General features: G+C 50.9%; 1 protein-coding gene across 3 annotated transcripts in view; it reads right to left on the bottom strand.

Moving 5' to 3' along the window:
• The window catches only part of LOC102443910 (tyrosine-protein phosphatase non-receptor type 11-like), a 111,068-nt gene that overhangs the window by 80,223 nt on the left and 7,533 nt on the right, over positions 1–23,312 (bottom strand). The window contains exon 1 of one of the 3 annotated variants that reach the window (XM_075906708.2): positions 318–643. The exons of the other annotated variants lie outside the window; for them this stretch is intronic. Coding sequence (XP_075762823.2) covers positions 318–325 — 8 coding nt within the window. The 5' untranslated portion in view covers positions 326–643. Of the gene's footprint in view, positions 1–317; positions 644–23,312 lie in introns of those variants that run through there. 3 annotated transcript variants of the gene reach the window in all.

Raw genomic sequence — 23,312 nt, forward strand, 5'->3', positions numbered from 1 at the left:
CCCCTTCTGCGCTAATCATACCATTAAAGGTGTGCTCAATTTCACCCACAAGAGAAAGTCAAACATTTGTTACAGTTTCTACTGCAGAAGCTTGTCCTGCAATGAGATTAGAACTTGCACCTGGTCAATATCAAGTTATCTGCATTGCAACAGTGCGCACAGCCTGCAAAATGCTGGCCCATTTGCACCCTTGGAAGATGCTCTTGGACCTGAATGACAAACCATTTATACAATTGTCTCCCTTTTGCTTTGCTCAGGCTCAAAAAGCTTCTTTGTTGCCGGACAGAAGCTACATACGCGGAGAGCGGTCCTCCTACCTCACCATAGCGGTCAAGGCGCGCCAATCTCAGGAGCACACACAGAAAGTCGTTAGTCCCCCAACCGCAGGGCAGATCAGAAAGGAGGAAGGGTTGTAAGGCACAGGAAGGGAGATGGAGAGGAGAGTTTGCTGTTCAATAGAGCCCCAGCCTCTAGCATCCTCAGAGGTTTGGCCAGAGAAGTTTCAACTGAAGTTTCAAGTGACAGCTGAAGTTATTTACTAAAACCCAATACCACCCAGCGTATGCTGGACGGGACGGGGGGCGGAGAGAAGAAAAGGAAGTCATCTCATTTGCTTATCAGCACAGAGCTGGCAACTGTGACTAATGGTTAGAAAACAGGCAGGAGGCAGGAGGGATCGGGGACACACACACACACACACACACACACACACACACCCCCACCCACCCTCTGGTCCAAGTATGTGGTGTGGCTGGAGCTCCTACATCCAGATGGAATTTCCTTGGGTGTCCTCCTCAGCCCTCCCTTACGGAGCCAAGAATTTAACAGCTACGCCGCTTCTGCCAGGGGGCCCTACAGGCCGGCTCCCTAAGAACCGCAGCAAAACCCACACAGGCAGAGAAAGGGTGGGCTTGTGGTTGGGGCAATTCTACTGGGACTTAGGAAACCTGGATTTCCTCCTGCTTGTACCAAGGGGCACCTGGGGAGAGTCAGTCCCTCCGTCAGCCCGTTCCCTCGTCTGTCTAAAGAGAATGATCCTTCCTTTGTCATGTCATTTTACACTATCTGCTGTGTAGAGCAGGAAGCATCTTACTGTGAGTTTAGACCAAGGGTGGGCAATTGTTTTTCACAGGGGAGCCACTTAATGAATTTTGGTACATGTCATGGGTCAGTTCTGCCCCCAGAAGGGGAGGAGTCTGGGGACTAGCCGACTTCCAGGGTTGGGTGAGCCAGATGCTTTGAATTTAAGAGACACAAAAAACCCCACAACCAAACACACCACAGCAAACGGCTCGCAGCTCCGGCCCCTGCTGGGGCAGCACCACAACCAGGAGCCATTTAAAATAGGATCCTGCTGCCTGAGCCACTGCCTGGAAACTCAGTGGCATGGGGAGCAGGATATAAATACAAAGTGGCCAGACAGTCCACGGGACATCCAGCCCTTGTGCCCAGGCCTGCTTTAAATGGTGCCTTGTGTAACGGGAGTTTCTCTGGGCTCTTATGACAGAGCCATTTCGATACAACCTTGTGGCCTTCATCTCTACGAATCTGTAGAGGACTCTTCCTCAAGGGCTGATGCTGGAAAGCTCCCTTTAAGGGCTACAGTCACGACAAGACAAGAGCTTGCATGAAGAGAGGTTGGGGGTGGAGAGATTAGCCAACCAAGAATTTGGGTTCCTTTAAAAATTCTTGCTGCACAGCTGAACTGCAGTCAAGTTGGCCACAACACAACTGTGGTTGGCTCCAGCCAGACCTGGTCATCTGCTTCTAATCACAGCGGCTGAGGGCTGCCTAGCCACCAAGGGGTGGGCAGGGTAGTATCCCCCCCAAGCAGCAAGAGAAACACCCAGACCTACCCACGCAGAGCACCTGGCCGCTCATCAGCCATCACAGAAACTGCACGGAATCCGCAGATTCAGCACCACAGAGAGCAAGTGAGTTACAAGCGAGACAGCTGGCAAAGGGACACAGCTCAACCCATTGTTAATCTCCTCCACCCTGTGGATTCACAAGCCTCCCTGGAGGATGCCCACCCTAATGCAGGTGGGAGGGCAGCTAAATATACTTCAGAGTATTGAATATGCAGGCATGTGGCAGCCTTCGCATCTGCAAGAGTAACAGAGGGAGCACAAGAGGCACTTGGGGCTGTTATGGCCGCTCTTTGGCGAGCCTTTAATGTACCCGGAGCAGTTGAGGCATAGACGGGATTAGAGGGCAGCAATATCCCAACCATGGAGCAGCTCTCAGGCCTGGAATGAGGGCTGCCAGAATTAGGATGCGGGTGAGCTGGAGAACACCCTGCAGCAGGGGGCAGAGGGGTACGTGTGGGGAGAGATCTGAAGTGGATTGGAGTCAGATTCTTGCACGGTTGGTCTGGCTAACAGCGCTTGGCACAGAAGCCTCCCCTTGCAGCCTAAGGAGGAGGGAGCAGCCCGGACTCGCACAGCCTGGGTCGTGAGAAAGGAGGAGTGATGGATGGAATGAAACTTCACCCGCACAGTGTTGGACTAAGGGGTGACTCTCTGGAGGGACTTTTGGAATCAGGCCCCATGGGTTTCAGCTCATGTCCCTAGGATCCTGTTGGTGCAGGTTGGGACTCAGGACCAAGCCACGTAACTAGCATAGGCACTAGGGATGTTAGCGACTAACCGATAAGCAAATGCTTATGGGATAGTCCAGTAGCTACTCAACTAGTTGCTTCCCCCCACCCCTTTGCTGCCTCTATCAGAGAGGGGCAGCACGTGGGGGGAGCAGGAGCTGGTGCTGTAGGGGAACCGGCTCTAGGGGCAGCTGAAGCAGAGGCACAGCAGGGAAATTGCAGGGTGACAGCTGGTGCCAGTTCCCACTTAGAGTACTTCTGGGTTGTTGGTGGTGGGTTTTTTTTTTTTTTTTTTTTTGAAACATAGAAGAGCCCTTTAGGGCTCTTGTACATTTCAAAAGCAGAAGTGGCCAGGAAGCATGGGGGAGTGGGGACTCAGTCCCCGCTTGCCTGGTGCTCTCTACAGCATCCCTCCCCTTGCTGTCCCTATAGAGGCAGCAAAGAGGAGGGGGGGGGGGGCAGCTGGCTTAAAAGCCAGTTCCCCCCCCAACACCATCTCCAGGGTGCCACCAGCCCCCACCGCCTCTATCAGAAGCAGCTGGGGGGGAAGGGGCAGAAATAAGGGACACTGCTAGGAAGCAGTCCTGTCCACAGGGGTCCCAGTGGGACATTGCGCCCACTGTACACAGGGGCTGTTGCTGCCAAGCAGCCTCTGCATTTTAAATGTAGTAAGAGCCCAGCAGCTCTTACTACATTTAAAATGCAGCAGCAGCAGCACAGGTCGCTCCGGAGCTGGCTCCTGAAGCTACCTCTGCTGCAGCTCTGCACAGCAACGCTGATCGACCGGTCCTACAGTCAATACAAATGGTATCAACTGTACGATTAGCCGGATAATCGCATGTTAACATCCTTAGTCGTCACAGCTTGAGTGGCAGATCTGGGTCAGAGTCAGAGCAGAACAGTATGGACGTGAGCACAGCAGAGACACCCATGCCGTGCAGGCACTAGAGTCCATAAACCCAGGTCCTGTGGGGCTGGGCTTAGTGTGCCGCAGACACTTTTCCAGGCCACTTTCAAAAGGATCTCCTAGCATTTCACCAAAAAAAAGGTTGCTTGCTCGTCTTACATTCTGGGAAACTGAGGCACAAAGAAGGGATGGGCCTCATGGAGACAGTCAGGGGCAAGGCTGGGAATAGATCCCAGGACTCCCTCTTGTGCAGCTGCAGTGATGAGGGCACTGTGTTGGCAGAAATTGAGGAGGAGGTGTGCGAAGTGCCGATTCACTGAAAATGGGAATTACAGCGGAAACAAGCTCATCTGAGGAAGTGAGTTTTGCCCACGAAGGCTCATGATACAATATATATTTTTGCTACTGTCCAAAGTACCATAGGACTATTCTTAGTGGAAACAACATTCTTGATAAAGCTTTGGTTGGGAGCTTCTCAGTTCCAGGATGGAACATGACTCAAAATGAGAGAGGGATGCCCCCCCTCCCCAGACTAGTCAATAGCCTAGTGGCTAGAGCCCTCCACTGGGATGTGGGAAGTCCAGGTTCAAGTACCTGCTCTGATGTGGTTAGAGCAAGGCCCTTGGGAGCCCTCCCTCTCATATCCCACGTACTGGGCGGTTGGCCATTACAGCGTGGGCGTGTGCCTCAATCTCACACAAAATCACACACGCAGACGTGTTTCGGTTTCATTCTGCCTTACAATGGAAACCCAGCCCGGCTACAGGCTGTCTGCTCCTTATTTCAGCTCCCTCCGTTGGCTGTTGAGTTTTCAGATGAGAAACAAGACAGAGCAGCCAGCACCCAGGGATTTTCCAGAGACCACCAGCCCACAGGTCACAGTTGAGGAGCACAACTACAGTTAAATCAACAGGCTATTTCACAGAATGCATTTTAGCATCCTGACTCTGGAGTAATCACGTAACCACTGAAGGTTTCAGTGGTAACATGTGGTGGAGGGGGCAGAGAGGTTGGGGGGGGGAGAAGACAGCAGGGGCATACAAGCTCCTACCTACCCCCTCCCCCTCATGCTGCTGCCTCTAATACAGAGGCAGCAGTGCAAGGGTGGGGGAGGGTTGTATGCAACTGTGTACACGGTTACACTTTCACATCCCTACTCCCGACAGTAAATCCTCCTCCATGTTTTTAACAGTGCCCCAAACTCGAGTCCCTGCTTTGTGTACGCTCCAGAGTATGTTTGTCCAATACTATATAGCACTCCCCTCACCCTCGTCATGCCTGACCCAGGAAGTAGGAAGGATTTTGCCATCAAGCCATCTGTCAGGGGCTTCTGCTGAGGTTTCATGGAGCTTTCACATAATCCCTCCTCTCTAGACAGACTCTTCCAAGGCTTGGACTACGCACATTTGGCATCCGAGCCAGGCAAGATAATCACAGTCTACAAAGCGTCCAACCACAATAAGCTCATGGCTACCTGGATGTCGAGCAGTCTCACTAAGAACCTGTCATTACAGCAGAAAAGACCAGACCATTACTCTTCAGCAAAGGGAATTTGGGCTGCCAGAGCCAGAGAGAGTCAAACATGAGATTAAAAGCACTGGAGCAAGGAAGCCTAACCAGTAGCTCAACACTGGCTCGATATCGTAATTCTCTGCCACTCTCCAGCTGCTTAAGCTATCCTTCGCGAACGGGTCATGTCTGCCTTTTACTATGCGCCAGCGCATCTCTACTAGCCTCAGAGGCATCACTTCCAATTCACACCCATGGCAGGGAGTTCAGAGTGAGGCCCAACAGTCATTATAATTTGTGTCCTTTTTCCCAGTCACAAGTGACCTGTGCCCCATCCCGATTTTCATTCCCTGCCTCTTAATTTTGCCCATGAACTTGGAGCATCTTCAGACTCTGGATTGTGCAGAAAGGGTAACACACAACTCCGCCGACGGCGTGCACAAGATCTATGCATTACACTTCGGATGAGACATGAAAACATTTATTTTTGGAACTATGTAACTGCTAAAGTTTTCAGTGGTTACAGGATTACATGCAGAGGGGCAGGTGGGAGCTGGCTTGAAAGCCGTCTCTCTCCCCCACCCTCCAAGCACCACGGCCTGCCTCCCGTTCCCTCCTGCTCACTCTGCCTCCGATACAGAGGCAGCAAGGGGGTGCGTGTATCCATGAGGGTTAACCAATGAGTCCAGGCTTCTCTGTTAACCATGTACATGTTAACTTCCCTACTACACACGGGTGAATTTCACCCCAACTGTTGGTGTCAATGAGTTTGCATCCACGCGATTGGTCACCTTGAAGCCACCACACTGCCCTCCCCAGGCAAATGCCCTAGCCCCTAGGCCACATCAGAATGCGCCCCACCATCTCCCCTTCAGGGCACCCCTTACCTCGCCTCTCCCAGGGTGGGCGGTACTTGAACCCGCCACCCTGCCCTCCTCAGGCGAGTGGAGGGCTGGTCTCAGTGGAGCGCCTCCATCTTGAGTATCACAAAGAATAGGAGAAGATAACGTGCTTGCCTCGAGCACCGTCCTGCTCCCCGATGGAAATGTTTACTGTATGGCCGGTCTAGCTAACAGTGCTTGGCACCAAGGCCTCCCCTTGCAGCCTAAGAAGGGAGCGGCTTTAACTCTCACAGCCTGCAACAAACTCTGGAGGGGACCCCCCCACACACTCCCAGCCTTCAGGATTCACAGCCCTTTCCATGAATACCTTTGCTGGGGGCAAGGAGCCGCACTGCCAGCGCTGAGCATTTCAAGTAGTCAAGAGTAAGATCCCCTTTTAAAAAACAAACACAGAATCATGCTTAAATACTGGGGGAGGAGGGGTTGCCTTCTGAGCTGGGGGGGGAGGGGGTGTCACATTTTCTCCACAACCACGGAGGAGAGACGTTCTTATTCTCACATATCACAGGAGTCCAGGAGATGGGGATTTAAAATCAACTCCCAACACCATGGAACTCAACAAGACCTCAGAGTTGGCAATGCTGCAGTAGGAACTGCTCTATAGGATCTCACCCGTGGTCCATCTTGATCAGCTGTCCTGAGCGGCCAGCGCTACACGCTTCCTGAGCCAAGGCATTTACTCACAAGGAGAGAACAGACCCATACCAACACCTGCATGTTACCGAAGGATCCCTGAGGTCTCAATCCCACTATTCCCTAGGTACGTGTGTCCACACACACCCTGCCCCCAATTCATACGCGTTGCTGCACGGAGGAGGAGACGCTTCAGAGACCTAGCTTCTCCCTCGCTGCAGGACGGGGCTCGAGGCAAGCACATTATCTTCTCCTACACTTTATGATACTCAAGATGGAGGCATGCCACTGAGACCAGCCCTGCTGCCTGCAACCCAACTGCACACAAGTCATTAAATATACATTTATGAAGAGAAAAAAAAACCCTCACTCCCCACACTCTTGTTCCAAGGCTGAATACTGCAACCGAACGAGCTCTGCTGAGCCAAGAGAGACTCTACACTGTGCCTCTCCAGCAATTAACTGCATCAGCAACTTTACAGCCAGAACACGACTTTCCTTTGTTTACAACCAACGTTTCCGTGCAAAACCTGTGCTTTAAAATAGAGACCCGTTTCCTATTTGACACTCAAGCACTTTTCCTCTCGGCTCAATGTCCTGTGTGCGTGGGCAGATAGCGCTGCCACTTAATGGTCAGAGATAGGCGCTGGGAGGATACTGGAAAGAAAAAGTAGGTTACATCCTGGGCTAAAATGAGTTTCTACTGGACTAGGGATGTAAGTAACTAGTCAAGTCACTACTTGACTCATCGCTTCCCTCCCCCCCGCTGCCTAATAGAGGCAGTGGAGGAGGGGGTGGGAGGGGGAGCAGGAGTTAATGCTCGGGGGAGCAGCTTAAAAGCCAGCTTTCCCCCAGCACTGTCTCCACCGGGGGGGGGGGGCGGGGAAGGGGAGCCAGAGGTGCAGCGGGGGACCCAGCGTGAGCTGGAACTGAGCAGTCCTGGATTGTGCTACCTCCCAGATGCAGCACCTCTGCTTTTTAAATGCAGTAACAGCCTAGAGGCTCTTACTACACTTAAACAGCAGAGCTGCAGCAAATCGCCTGATCGACTATTCTATGTATTTCCATTGACTACTCGATTAGCTTTGTAACATGTCTATACTGGACCTGTATTTTCCTACTAGCTATGACGGAGACATGTTAATATACATTATGTATACACATACTACGCAGATGCTTGCCACCGCATTTTGGGTATAGGTTTTATGCACCCAGAAATCATATCAGAAGCCACAAAGTTCAGAGTTAGAACTAAACTTACAGGGGTCCTAATCATTTTACATTATGAAACTCAGGCCTTGTCTACACTTGCACTCTGAAATTGGAGCTGCAGGGATCATAGATAGATGTCTATCAGGGATGGTCTAGAAGTACTGGGTCCTGCCGTGAGGGTAGGGGACTGGACTCGCTTACCTCGAGGCCCCTTCCAGTTCTAGTGTTCGATGATCAACCCCCCAGAAGTTGATTTAGACCCACTAAATTTACTGCTGATCATTTGCCCATCAACTCTGGTACACCACAGATCAAGACATGAAAGAGGAGTCAACGGGAAAGTTTCTCCTGTCGACCCCCCGCAATAGACACACCATGGTAACTTGATTTAAGGAAAGTTAACTCCAGCTACGCTATTCACATAGCTGGAGTTGCATACCTCAGATGTTACTAAGGGACAGACCTGCCCTCAGTCAAGGAACCCCAAACCACCTTAACTCTGCCCCTTTACCCAAGATCTAACCTACCCATTTTTAGGCAGATAATCTTTTGTTTATGGACTTTAGCGGCTGTATCAATAACGTGAAAAATAAGTCTTATGATAGAAAGTTGCTTCCAAACTAGCTATGGAGTAATCATCAGTATTTCATAAGAGAATGAAAATCTCTTGCCTAATGAGTTAGGTGCCTAAATCCCATTGACAATTAGTTGGATGCTTACCTCCCTTACATTACACTTTAAAATACAGATGGGGATTTTCACAGAAAGAAATGCCAGCCAAAAACACCAAACCAAAAAGTGGGGCGGGAGAGAAGAGCTTTGGGATAAGTTGTGTTCTGATTGGTACGGAAGTTTTTCTGGCAAGTGATAAAAAAATATTTTTAAACTGAGCAGCAACAAAGACAAGCACAGTCTCCTGTAGTAAAAGTTTGAGCTCGACAGGAGGCAGAGGAGAGGGGTTGCACTGTGCTTCCATGCTAGATAAGCTCAGGACTCAAACCAAACTTCAATGCTGGGAGCCTGAATGACAGAGAGGACGGACAGCAAGGCTGATCCTGCAGAGCCAGATGCACAAACTCAAGTGTGCAGTTGCATCAACACTGTTTAACACTAAGTGGGTATGCACACAAGGGCTTATCTGCATACAAACTTGCGTTGAAATAACTGGGGCCAGATCTACACTAGGGGGCAAAACCAAATTAAGATATGCCACTCCAGCTCCATGAAGAGCGCAAGAGGAGTCATCACAGATTAGCTCAACTTACCACAGTGTTCCCACTGGGTGTTTGTGGAGGGGGAAGGGAGGACTGACAGGAGATTCTCCGGTCAATTTCCCTTACACCTCATGACCCAGTGGAGTATCGAAGTTGATGGGAGCATGATCAGCAAGCCATTTAGCAGATCATGACTAGACCCACTAATTCAGCCCCCAGGAAAAATTCATCTCTGCAGCGCTCATCTCTTGGTAAGCGTAGACAAGGTGTAAAATCAGTTTTGATTCACTCCTTTTGTTATTTCAGTGCACGTGCCCACAAACAGATTTGCCATGAAGCAACCAAAAGGGACTCAAACTGATTTAGCCACTCTGGTGCAAGTTTGTGTGTAGGCCAGTTGGAACTCTTTGCCAGAGTAGAGACCGAGTGCTCATGAGGAAAGGCAGCAACATGATTTGGAAACTTGCTGTTCTTCTCCTCCCTTTTTATACCAGAGATTATGCAACCAGAACTGCAAAGCAGTTTTAATCAGCACATGTCCTGCTCTCTTAGAAGACTAATAAAACCACCACAGTGTGCCAGTAAGTGCCGCACCCAGTCACATTCCCTACCCACAAGTCAGTTCTGTGAGCATCTCCTTGTCTATTTCACACGAGGGTGAGGCAGGATGGATAAAGGCGCCAACAGCTGCCGGTCCGCACATCGCAGGCAGAACACAGTGCTTTTCTATGTTTGCACCCACTCCACCCCTTCCCCTCTCAACATGAGATCCTGCCAAAAGTCCGGATGCTAGAATTATAAACTCAAAGCAGAGATTGCAGCCAAGAGACAGTGCTCCATTCTCCAGCATTAATCTTCGCAAGGGGGAGTTAACTTTAGGCAGATGCATGAACCAGCCCTTTTGATTAAGCTAAAATAACTGGAAAGGCCTAAACCAGAATACATCCCCAGCATCCTACCCGCTCAGAGGTATTGCAAACAACTCTAATGAGCCAACCCATGAAGCTAGCGCTCTATAGCAGCAACAAAAACAAAAAACAAAAACCAGATTTATCACCTGACTCTGTCTTACATACAACTCTTATCAAGAGCCAACCTAAACAAAGGAGTTTGAGAAATTAGTTTTGCTTCTCCTTTCCTGCCCCCGTTATTTTAGTCTCTGCACTAAGGATGTGAATGGTTAACCAGTCAGCATCACCTTTACTGGCTGATGCATTACAGTTAACCATCGGGGCTGAAGCAGCCCTCTCCTCACCCTCTCCCCTCCCCGTCCCGTCCCATTTAATCAGTTAATCAATTAAATACGGCATTTAACTGGTTACTTTATTAATGGGATTTTACAACCCTACTCTGAGCAGGTGCAGAATTACTAGAAGACCTTGAGAAAGGGCCCTGTTCTTGCCAGATTTCCAGCAGCGTTCTGCTGATGCTAGAGATTGAGATGCACATGAACGTGGAACATTCCAAAGTTGTGGTAGGTTGTGTTTCCACATCCCCAAGCTGAATAGTTACTGAATTCAGCATGTCAGAGCGAGGAGCAATGCTGCTTTTAGCTGTAGAACCAACCACTATGGTTTTTTGGAAGAAAAAAAAAATACCACATCATCCGGTGACACTTTAAATACTAACAGATCTGGGCAGAAGCTTTCATGGGTGCCCATGATGGGTACTGCCCAGCAGAAGCACCTAAGCAATGTCTTAGACTTGGCATCCTTTGGAAGGCCCCAAGCCAAAACATTGGTGATGGCACTTTGGTTTTTTTAGTTCCTGTGCTCCATCTGGTGGTTAGCAAGTTGTCAACCTTGCTTAACTGACCACAAGCAGCTTCTTTCTATGAGGGAAAGGTTAACGAAGCATCTTTCAGATTCTAAGAACACTGACAAGTCTCATCCCAGCAAGCGTATAGAGGCTATTCGAATCGCTCGCCCCCAAAGACTCGTTTATGTCCATGAAACTTCTTACAGCCACTCTGTGAAGTGGAGTCAACCTACTGTGGTAGTGCAGTCATGCCCGTTAGCCTGTAGTCAGACAAAAAAGTTAAGCTGCACTGTTTTCCCCACATCAAATTGCAGTGCTCCTTACAAGCTGTGCGGTCACTCAGGAGAGATCGGAGTGCCCAACAGCTGATCAGCAGAGCCCCACAACCACGTTTTGAGTTTCTCCTGGTGGTGCACGTTTGCCCATGCCTCAATGCCCATAAAATGTATTCCACACACGGAACATTTATAACCACCTCTTCCCACCTGGAGTTGCCCTCTGTCTGGGGACAAGAGAAAAGAGATAATTCAGCCCAGCCCTCTGTTGTGCTATCCAGGTCTGCTCCTCAGGCAACTCCATCAGGCAAAGGACGGGCCATTCTTAAGAGGCCCATCTCAGTCACAGCCTCGTACTTGATGCACAGTTCTCTTTCAGTTTAAATCCTAACACCCCACAGGGCAGCAGCGGATGCTGGAAAAATAAGACAGCGTGACGCTGCCGCTACCTTCACCCAGAGGCCAGACAAGATGGCACGTGACCCTCTGCCCAAGCTCCCTCCGCCCTGGCGCTAAGAGTGAGCAGAAGGAATGGAGCTCCCTGCCACCTCACGCCCCCATGGCACCTTCCCCTGCTGCCATTTGCCAGAGACCCCCCACGGCCACATGCATTTCTGCTGGGCCCAAGCTCGACTTACAGGATTATACAACACGATGAGCTAATTAAAACGAGGGTTTATTTCGGACCCGGGAAGGGTGACAAGGCAAAATATAGCCTATGACAAGCCTGTGGCGCCTTTGAAGAGCTGCCAAGGTTATTTTTTACCTCAATACATCATGATGAATCGGAGAGCGGATAAAAATAAATAAATAACACGGCTATATTTAGAATAATCAGGGGCAGGGCTGGTTACACTTCTTAGGGAGGAGACTAATATTTAGGGAAGGGGGCAAAGAGAATAGCAGCTGTGGCTACTGCCCTGTATGGCATGGACACTGCTTGGATCGGTTGCGGGTCTCCTGTTATTCCTCCCCCGCCTCTTTCACACCCTCTGACGCTAGCAGCCTCTTGTCGCTTCCCAGTGTTTTCTCTGGCTGGGTCCTCTTCTCCCTGCTCCAGCTGCCTCTGCCCAGTAGGAGGCACTTTACTGATCTTGGCCAGCAGTATCCATTGGAGCTTCCTAAAGCTGCAGCAACACAGGGCCCTCAAAATGAGTCTGAAACTACAGCACTTTCAACGTATTCAGGAGCCACCCAGAGTTAGCCCAGCTTCCCTGAAGAAGAAAAAAAACCCAAACATCACTAACAACTCCACGCCCAAGACATTGTGCCACACCCTCCATGCCCACGCCTGAGGGCAGGTGCACGTCACAGCCCAAGATGGGGAGAGCCGGCTTTTGGGCTCAACTGAAGCAGCTCCTTTTCGCTCCTGGGCCATCCCCACACAATTGGCCACCAGCTCATGTGCACTCAGCTTAGGGTCGACAGGTGTCCAGAATTTGCGTGTTTTTTTTTTTTTTTTTTTTTTTAAAAGAGGACAGAAGACACCAGGAGTGTGGGATTTAAAGGCGCCATGACACTTGTGTGCGGTTTTGTTTTTTGCTCAAGAACTTTGTTCCCTGGTGTGTGTTCCTCCCTCCCCCCCCCCCCCAACAACTTAGTTTGCAAGCATGGCAGGAAACAATCATGCAACCCTATTAGCAATCCTGAAACGGGATTTTTTTTTTTAAAGACAAAAGTTAATCTGAAGGTTGGGGTTTGTTTGGTTTTTTGTTTTTAAAAGTCTCTTGGTTTGAGCCCCATCTCCCAGGGATTCTTCTAGCCAAGTGCCTCAAGAGGGGACAGAGATGTAGAATCATGGGATGCAAATCAGGACGCCAACCGTTACATGCTCAGACTTATGGGACACAGTATGTCAGTGGGAGAAGACCCAAGGCCATTCATTTGGAGCTGCTGTCCTGACTACAGCTCCTAGCCCGGAGGAGGGAGACGGACTCTCCCTCCCACAATGAGGGAATACAACAGGGACTTCCTGGGGAAGGATTAATGTGAACAGACCAGGCAGGGACGAGGAGGGGGGAGTAGAAGAGGAAATTTTCCCCTTGCCTGAACTTCTCATTGGTGGGAGGCAGCTGGAAACCAAGCACACAGATCAAAGCCAGACTCTCGCCCTTGTCTCTGGCTTCTAAGCAGCAGCAGCGCCCCCCCCCCCCCCCTTCACTCTAGCATGAGGCAGGTTTCTTGTTTAGTGTGTGTTTATCAGGGCTGCTAGGAGGAAGAGGGACATCTTTTAGCTCTGGCTGCCCCAGTGCTGGCTAGAGCAAGCCTGAATTTATTTCTGTGCAGACTCTTATGTAAAGCACCGAGGAGATTAGTAGGCAGCTAGTTATAGAGTCATGACACAAACCCCATTTAATAGCCGGAGACTTGTGACAGGTCAGAGATGGGGATGATTTCCATACCTCGTTATCACTATCACGCAGTCACAGCCGGCTCCAATTCGCTGGGGGAAGGAAGAGGATGGATTTACGAGGGACTTCAAGCAACTGCTAGAATAGATCTCCCCCCAGCTATTGTAAAGCCACAAACATGGGGGGGGGGGGGCGCGCTAGGAACTGCTGTGGGCCCATCTGGGCTGCTTTTTACTAGGATTCTTGAAGGAGAAAGTGCCCAGACACAGGAGGCAAAACTTTCCACTGTTTCATAGCAAGGATCCCAAACCCGACTAGTCCTCAAGAGCAAAAGGGATTTGAGGCCACAAAGTTGTGCACGAGCCCAAAGTGCAGCCCCTAACGAAGTGGGGTGCTGATCTCCAACTAGGACGCCAAGGCACTACAGTTATACCATGGTCGCCAACGTGTCCGCTTTGCTTCAGTTGGCCTGATGCAAACAGGCACGGGACAGAACCCCATGCTCCCTAGAGGGGTGGACTCAGGATTTCAAAGCAGGATCCTGTAAGCCAGCCACTGGAGGGGAATGGAGCGACACTGTAGGTTACAGGCAGAAAGCCAAGGTCATTTCCCGAGAAAGGCATCACCTACATCAGGGGTGGGCAAGAATTTTTGCTCAGGGGCCACTTGAAGTAGCCCCAGGCCACCCCAAAAGGGCAGGGCCTAAACAGGAAGGGGCAGGGCTACCCACCCCCAAACCATGATTGGTCTGGAAGTGAGGGAGCCCTTTTGCTCTCCCTTCCCACTAGGCACCCATGCCTTGCAAGAGGCTTGGCACGCTCCCTCATCCCAAGGCCAACCAGGACAGGGACAGAGCGGAGAAGGCTTTGCGCACTCCCCTGCCCCTAACTGGCCTGGAGTGGGGGAGAAATAGGGCCTCAGTGGGACAGATCCACCCGCTTGGCAGGCTGGATCCGGCCCGCTGAGGCCCTTTTGCCCACCCCTGACCTCCATACTGCCCCCAGCCATCATCGCAGAGAACGAAAAAGAGATCTGGTGCCCCAGCTGGCAAGTTTCCCCTACGACCTTCTTAAACGAGCAGCCTCACAAGCAGCGCTGGCCATTGCAGGGCACTGCCCTCCACTGGGGGAGCCAGGACTGCAAGGCACGCGCGAGCGAGACGCAGTACGCCTGGAACAGGCGGAAGACAATTCCACGGGACGTTCCGACCGGGCGCAGGGGGCACCACGAGGCAGCAATTAAAGGGCTACCCTGCCATTTCCAGAGGTGCTGGGTGCTCACCGCGGCACCGCTCCCACCCAGTGTGGGGCTACATGCATCCTTCCCTAAAGCCCTGAGCAGATGGGCCTGCCCTTCCTCCCACAGGCAGCCGTACGTGACTTCTCTCCAGAGGCAGGGGGAGACGAGGCATGAAAAGCAGGCTGGGAACCGCACCCTGACCATCTCTTCCCACACAGGAAGCCTGAGAGCAGATGCTTGCTCAGAGATAGGCCCTTACCTGATAAGATACCAGGTCTGTTACAGCCACCGGCAGCCTGCCCAGAGAGCCCTGCTCCTCCCGCCCTCACCCCCTCCGGCCTGAAGAACCTGCAACAGGACAGATTAACGGAATCGCTCCTTGCTCTAGCAGGCTCGCCAGCCAGCCGTCCATGGGGGCTGCCTCTGAGATTCATGCTGGAGCACGTATCTGCCAGGTGCTTTAAAAAAAACCCACCACACACACAGATCGTCTCAGCCAAGGGCAGGGGGTGCAGCCACCAGGAGATCTCAGTTCATTTACTAAGGCATCTGCTGTTCCTGTGTTGAAGCAGGTGAGCCATAGCGGGTCAGACCAAAGGTCCAGCTAGCCAAGTAGCCGGTCTTCTGACACCAGCCGATACCAGGTGCCCCAGGGGGAATGAAGAGAAGAGGGAATTATCAAGCTATCCAGCCCCTGTCGCCCATTCCAGCTTCTGGCAAACAGGGGTTAGGGTGGGGCAGGGCACTTAAGGTGCAGGGTCCAGATGAAGCCTCCTGACTTGCCTGGATCCAACTCCCAAGGCTCTGGGCTCCCCCCACCCCACCCCCAGCACTCAAGAGCCCACGGGGCTGGAGAACACAAAATCTTATAGGCTTGGCCCTATCTAGTGTGGGAGTGGAACGTGGGAGTGTCCCGCCTGCTAAGCTGGGGGCCATGTCAGTAAGATTTTATTTTGTTTTCTTTTGCTTCTCACTTGTTTGTGCCCCCGCACAACTGATTTTTCTGTGGGTCAGTAGCCTCTGATCCAAAAAAAGGTTCCCCACCCCTGGATTAGGAACAACATTCCTACCCATCCTGGCTAATAGCCATTGATGGCCCTACCCTGCATGAATTTATCTAGTTCTTTTTTGAACTCCATTGTCTTGGCCCTCACAACATCCTCTGGCAAGGAGTTCCACAGGTTGCCTGTGTGTTGTGTGAAGAAACATTTCCTTTTGTTTGTTTTAAACCTGCTACTTATTAATTTCATTTGGTGACCTATAGTGAAGCAGTAACATCGATGGCTCCTCATTTCTGTTAATTCGTATCCTGAGGACACAGGTAAATTCATACAAGACAATTTGAAAGGAATGGAGAAAGTTCTGCTGACCTTTGCTTCGTTATTCAGCAACAGCCGAAGGGTGGAGGGCTGCACTGGAACAGATGGACTTATAGGGATGAATTTAGAGCCTCATCTCTAGAGGGATCAGCACAGGAAACGTTAAGTAACTGTCTGACTTCCCACCTGCCCCACACTGTAAATGGTTTAAGAGACCAGGCAGCAGCCAAATGGAAAATATTTGGAAATCATTCTAACGGTGCACATCAAGAATCGGGGGGGGGGGGGGGGGGGGGGAGGGAAGGGCGCGGCAGCGGGGGAGTTTAAAAAGGCAGAAGGAGAGGAAGCTTCATGTTTCTTCTGCCTGCACGTTTATGGACAGTAATCCGGCAGAGCAGTCGCTTGCGGTCACTCCCTAAACTCTGAAAGGGTAAATTGCACATTAGCTGTAGAGGGGTTTGTGAACAATCAATCCTACCAACCTCCTTTTTAAACGTGATCAAATCTTTTAGATGCCCTGGATAGGGATACAAGCAACTAGTCAACTACCCGATAAACCTAGGCTTAATGGGAGGTCAAGTCACTACTCGACTAGTCACATCCCCCCCACCCTCCATATCAGGAGCAGCAAGGGGGGAGCAGAAGCTGATGCTGGGGAGAGCCAGCTTAAATGCTGGTTCCCACCCTTTGTGGGGTGGGGCAGAGGTGCAGTGGGGAACCCAGGGCGAGCGAGGACTGAAGCAGTCCCTACTCATGCCGGGTCCTGATTGCTGTACCTGCCTTTTAAACATAGTGAGAGCCATGGGCAGCTCTTACTACATTTAAAAGGCAGAGGTGCAGCAGGGATAGCTAGTGCTCTGCCCCCAATGGAAATTTGATTGACTACTTGATTAGCTAATTAATTGAAATTTAACTTCCTTCCTCCCTCCCCCCACCCAGGGCTAGGGCTGAGACCTGATCTGCAGAGGGGGAGAGGGAGGAGGAGGAGAGAGAGAGAGAGAGAGAGAGGTGTACAGACTTTGGAGAGATTTCACATTGGAATGTCTGTGGCAAGACTGGAACAGGTAGGACACATGCACAATTTCCAGCTTACTTCCTGATTTTTAAATGGCAGAAGGAACTGGCAGTTCTTGCCCCCAAAAGAAGGGAATTTCCAAGGAGTGTCACAAGCGAGAGTTCTCCTACACGAGGCTGTTCTTCGCTTCCACCCAAGCCAGCATGCGTTTGGTTTGCGACACGCAGGGGTATAGCCGCAGACTTCCCCCAAAGTCCTCTTCATTTTAACAGGAGGCGGGCTGAAGCTTTCTACAGTTTCTCCCTTGCATGGCTGGGGGTCCTTGGGTGGAGTTCATGTATGGCAAGCTCCCAAGAGCCAGCATTCTATGAAACAGACTTGCAATTCCAGCAGATTTCTCTGCTTTTCCACCCTACAGGAAGTGGGGCGAGGGAAAGCAGGAGGAGACGTTAAATCTCTCTCCTCCACATGTCCCTCCGTCACTGCGGGCAGACAAAGTGCAGGCCTTTGAAGAGCGCCCTCGATAGAAGCCGCAGTTTGAGCTGTTTGCAAAAAAAAAAAAAAAAAAAGCGCGCAGCATCTATACAGGAAGAGCCCAGTTCCTGATTTCCAGTTTGGTTTAATAAGAAGAATTTCCTTCTTCCCTTCAGACTCACGCAGGAAGCCTGCAAACAGACCAGCTTCGTAAGCTGATTAGCTTCCATCCTACACACGTTTCCTGAAACACAGAAGTGATTTGCAGGAGTTACTCTCCATTCTGCCCTCAAAGGTAGCAAGTGTGATTCTGGCCAGGGGAGCAGGTTCGGGTTCAAGAAAGCTAACGAGCAACCAAAAGGATTCTTGCCTGGGAAGACTGCATTCTACTGGCACTTCCCTCCACCCTAGTAAAACAGGTCCCTATTTTTGGCAGTCCTGAGACTGCCAGTCCCTCGGGCAGCAGTTGCGTGAGTTGGAGCAAGTGCAGCACCCAAATGTTGTGTGGTGAGCCATTTGGAAAGACAAACCCTGGGCGTGAGCTTTAGACACAAGCTGTATTTCAAGGGTAGCAGGGCAGCCAAGTAAGAAAAGAGCCACCCAGAATATTACAGGTACTTCTAGGACGTTCATCACACCAGCCCACATGACTCACGACACCCACGTGAAGGGAAGTGTTCTCCATCTCACAGATGAAGCAATTGAGACTGAGTGTGGAAGTGACTTGCCCAGGTCACACAGTGCATCAGTGGCAGATCCGGGACCAGAAACCAGGTCTCCCAAGCAGTGTGCCCTCTAACCTTTTCCATGCATGTGAGAATTTTTTCCATCCATGTGCGGAACAAATTTTCTTGCGCTCTAAGGCATGTGCAAATGTGCACCACAGTAGAAACAACCTAGCTGTGGCCGGTTGCTAATCTCTCCCAGTGGCCACACAAGTGCACAGCTTACAGGGAACACTGCTCACAGATTGTGCCAGGCCACCCTGAACAAGAAAGGAGCTGGCTGGCACAGGCCAGGTCATGGCTCGGCGCAGGGGAAGCAGAGATCCCATGAGACAGAGGAAGAGTCGAGGCCCTTGCCAGGGACAGAAGAGCGTCAGACAGGTACAGAATCCGGGCTCACTGCCTGCACTGCCTTCGAGCGCATTAAAGGCACGGAGCTGAGACCAATACACAGTGGTCGCCATTAGACACTAAGGCTGTGAGGGGAGAACTCAGCCTCCCACCCTCATGCCAGAGACGAATCAACTGCGGGTGGGGGGGCGGGGGGGGGAGGGAGAAGATGCCCAGTGTGTAGGAACAGCTCCTGCTGCCGGGGGGGGGGGGGGGGGGGGGGAAGGGGCAGCCATTGCCCCAGGGCCCAGTGATTCTAAAGGGCCCAGGGCTCTCAGATGCTGCTACTATGGCAGCACCGAGCTCTGGATCCTCTACATTGCTACTGGAGCACTGCATGGCAGGCTAAGGGCTGGCTGCCCCGGCCCTTGCAGAGTGAAGCGCCACCCCAGCATGACTGTCGGCTCGGGGCCCAGCATGACTGTCGGCTCCCCCGATCACACTGCAGGAGAAGGCTTAGCTTGTTCCCCCCACCGTGAGTCCACAGAGAGGTTACGACCACAGGCTGCCAAGGGAATCACCTCTCCAGCTTAAGCCACAGACACTCATGCTTGGAGCCCCAAACATCCAGGTTCAAATCCTGCCAGTGATTGGGGAAGGGGGGGGGGCGGGAGGAGTGAGGGGACATGGGCCATAACAATACTATGGCAAAGGATGGTTATCTTCCAGGGGCAGTCAGGGAGGTTGCAGCCCTACAGCCCTTGGAGGCAGCCAGCTAGAGTCATTTACTAGCCACAACCGAGCTGCTCCTTGACCATCAGCAGCCAGATGGGGAAGGCAGGTCAGCTGCTCCACCTATGCACACCAAGCCCTGACCCATCGGGATCTAGCGACTGGCTTTCGGAACCAAGGGGAAGAAGAGGGGCGTTTGAAGGGTCTTGTCCTCTGTTAGCAATGGAATGGAAAGGGAGGGGCTGCTACGTTTCTCTTTGGTGCACCTGCAGCTTCCAGTCCATCTGTGGCTACAGAGGGTGAGGAATTCTCTTCAGAACACACTGGACAGAAACGGCCGAATCACGGAAACACGTTTTTGTTGCTTTTCCTCTGAGCCTGTGACTGAAAATACCTGACCTGCATCCGTCATGCTGGCTCTGTCACTGGCTGGGCTAGCAACCAGCTGCAGAAGAGACTCGGGTCAGCAGCCAAGCAGCTACACCAGAGATGAGACACCAGGCACCTCACAGAGACATTATGACCCAATGGCAGCAAGGGGCTCGTTGGTATTGGGACTGATCCCAGATTTAAACCTAGACAAGCCACTGGTCAGGGGCGTGGCCCCATGGGGAAAGCAAGGGTCCTTCTGAGGACATCCTAGTTGGGCCCTCTCCCTATTGCACTAAAGCGATTGTCCTTGACTAGCGACAAGGAGTCCTGTAGCACCTTCTAGACCAAGAGATGTATTGGAGCATAAGCTTTCGTGGGCAAAGACCCACTTTGTCAGATGCAGGTAGTGGAAATTTCCAGAGGTAGGTATAAATATGCAGGCAAGAATCAGGCTAGAGATAACGAGGTAAATTCAATCAGGGAGAATGAGGCCCACTTCTATTAGCTGATCTGGAGGTGTGAACACCAAGAGAGGAGAAACTGCATCTGAGGAAGTGGGTCTTTGCCCACAAAAGCTTATGCTCCGATACATCTGTTAGTCTAGAAGGTGCTACAGGACTCGTCGCTTTTGCAGATCCAGACTAACACGGCTACCCCCCGATACTTGTCCTTGACTAGAATCCGAGACACACCGCTTCCCTGGGGGACACACAGCAAGCGGGAGATGCCGCATCATTTTGATTTCACAGAATGCTTCACATGTTCTGTCTGCAGTAGTGTTAGTGAGTCTGAAAAAAAAAAAATCCACGTTTTAAACTTCCCTTTCAGCCAACCCAGACCTTCCCCACCCCCCAGCTGCCAAAGCATGCAGCTACTGAAAACACTTATGGTTAATATTTAGTCAGATTCAGTTCAGAAAATACGCGTGTTCTCTGGTGAGAGAGCGGGACGCTTGGACCACAGGTTTCAGGCCGTTTGAGGGAGGGCAGCAGGGTTTTGGCATTATGTTTCCTGTTGCAATAGGTCAGGGTTTAAAACCCAAACAGGAAAATGTAAAGGGGCAGTTCAAGGCATTTGCAGGTTCATTTTATAACTTCAACACCTCAGAGCCCTGGTAATGCCAGATCTTCAGCACATTAATGTGATACAACATATCGCCTCGTGGAAGGCAAATTAGTGTGGAAAACCCTCAGAAACAGGTCCTATGCCGATTTCTTGCTGCTTCACACTCAAGCACTGGCTTTCCCTACTAGCTATCGGTGAACCGGAACCTTAAAAAAGGGACCCCTGGTTGCACGCTGCAAAATGAAAAGTGGACAAAGGGCTTTGGAAGTCAGGGCTGCTTCCTAGTTAATCCACTCAGCTCAAATGAAATCTTTTCTAAGCAGACACACATGCTGTGGAGTCCACAACAGATCTGAATTTCGAACCCCCAGAGCTCAGGATTGTTTGGATCAAGGGGTTTTCGGTTCAGCGCATTATAAAATTGGAAGCATTTGGCAAACTTCTGATACTTTTGCCTATTATTTGAGTCCCCCCTTCCCTCACCAAGTCCTGATAACCTCCTCCCTTAGTTTTTCCATTGTCAGATGTGCTGACAAGGGCAACTGGTACCTGTGGGGAGAGGAGATGCAGGGAGGGCCACCCAGAGGGGTATGCGAGGAAACCCCATTTAGCAATTTAAATTTTGGCAAGGGTACAAAGGAGTGGTGCACTTCTGAGTGCTACCACTCACCTGCATGTACCATGCTGGAAGCTTTTCTGCCAAGATTTCCAGCCTGTTTCTTTTTAGCACTAAGGGATGTGGCAAAGCTTGAAGTATGACAAACATTTAAACTTTGCCTTTGGCCCTTCACTCAGCAGGAAGCATGAAACTAGGCCACCTGCAGATATCCAGTCACACAGGGTTAACCCGGGATACCTACATGCATACTCCAGGGTTACTGGTAAGTCTTCTACACTGCATAAGACCTGTTCAAACAAGCCACCCTTGATTGCTCCATGGTCTGCTGAGGAGGACTCTCTCTTTTATATTACAGTGAAATGCTGAATGAGAGAGACTTTCAGAGTGTTAATTCGGGGGCCCAATTGCCACAATCCCAGCAAAAGTCCAAATACCCACCCACCTCGAAGGTCCCTTCAACTGTTCGGAACACAGAGGTGGATACAAATATTGGTTTCTTCCAGGGGTCAGAATGGGGAAGATAGGGAATTGATGACCCAACTGTTTGCAGTTTGGCAGGTACAGAGGCTATTAGAGACCGTGGCATAATGCTTATGCTACACTTAGATGCATTAAGGGCACTTTCGCCGTGAAATGGCAACGTTCCCACCGACTTCCATAGGGAAAGGATTTTGCCCTTACATTTGCAGTGAACTCACTTGTAAATGCTTACACCAAGCTGCAAGTTTAACTCGTTCCCTCCTTCGAGGGGGAACTCTGCAGTCTATGGACTGAAACAAATACAAAGGCTGCTGTTTGGCACTGGGCCTCGTGGAAAAAGCCAGAAGAGAAGTACCATCTTCACGGGCCTCTTCCGATACATTTACACTGCACACTAAGCCTGAGCTCTGAAACAGGTTTCAGCCCAGTATTTCCTCCTGACCACACAGAGCTCAGTCTGACTCGGGTCAGCAGCAAGCACTCAAGACCCAGGAGGGCCAAAGCTCAAATCCTGCTGCGACTTGGGTTCACACTGTCATTCTGGCTCAAACCACAGATCTGAGTCACATGGTCTGTATAATGCAGTACGGACAGACTAGCACAACGGAGATCACCGGGTGGAACAACTATAAATTCAGGCTTCCAATGTAACGTGCGCACCCAAGTGGGAGTGTGCAAACACAAGTCCGCAAGGCTAGATCCTGCTGACACAGGTTTCCAATGCACTACAGACGTACCTCAGAGGATGCTCGTATTAGCAAGGAGCCTGGGATGTGCTGATTGCGAACAGTCACTGTAGAATGCACAGACACCACCAGTAGGGTTGCCATATGATTGAGCCATGCCAGATGGTTGAAACAAAAATATCGAACACCCCCCTCCCAAAATAAAATAAAAAAAATTAAAATAATAATAAAACAGCATTAAAACAGCATGGCCCTTTTCAGAGCGAGTGCAGAGTTAGAAGAGGGATAGGAACAGGGGAGCGGTTGAGCACTAAGACCCAGGGAAGGCATTGCTTCCCCTTGGTCTTTGGGCTTTTTGCCAGGGGCTATTTTGTGTTCTTGTTCAAGCCAGAACTTAGCTTCCCTGCGAAACCAGGTAAGCAAGGGGGTTGGAGGTGTAGTGCCTGGGGAGGGGGGGGGGGGGGAGAGAAGGGCAGAGAGGCCTGGGGTTGGGCCTGAGCACTAGGATTGCCAGGTGTCCAGTATTTTTGCCTCCTGGCCGTGGGGGGAAAAAAAAAAATCAGAAAATACCAGACATTTTAGGTGTCCGGTATTTACTGAATTTTTTTAAACCGGACAGGAGGCAAAAATACCGGACTGTCTGGGTCAATACTGGACACCTGGCAACCCTAACCGCTAGAGGCTTTGAGTTAGCAGCAAGTTTCAGATGTAACATGCCCTTAAGAAGAAAGGCTTCCATGTACAGACAGAAAGGAAAGGAGGAAGCCCCACTGCACCCTTCTGGGGGGCTACTTTCCCTAAGGCATAAGAGCTACATAGAACTGTGCACCATTTGGGGCTGCAGCCAATTGCCATTAGCCACAGCAACCCAGTTCTAGTCACCCCCTCTCAAAAAG

This window comes from Pelodiscus sinensis, chromosome 24 (genome assembly GCF_052426305.1).
Source record: "Pelodiscus sinensis isolate ZL-2025 chromosome 24, ASM5242630v1, whole genome shotgun sequence".
Lineage (NCBI taxonomy): Eukaryota > Metazoa > Chordata > Testudines > Trionychidae > Pelodiscus > Pelodiscus sinensis.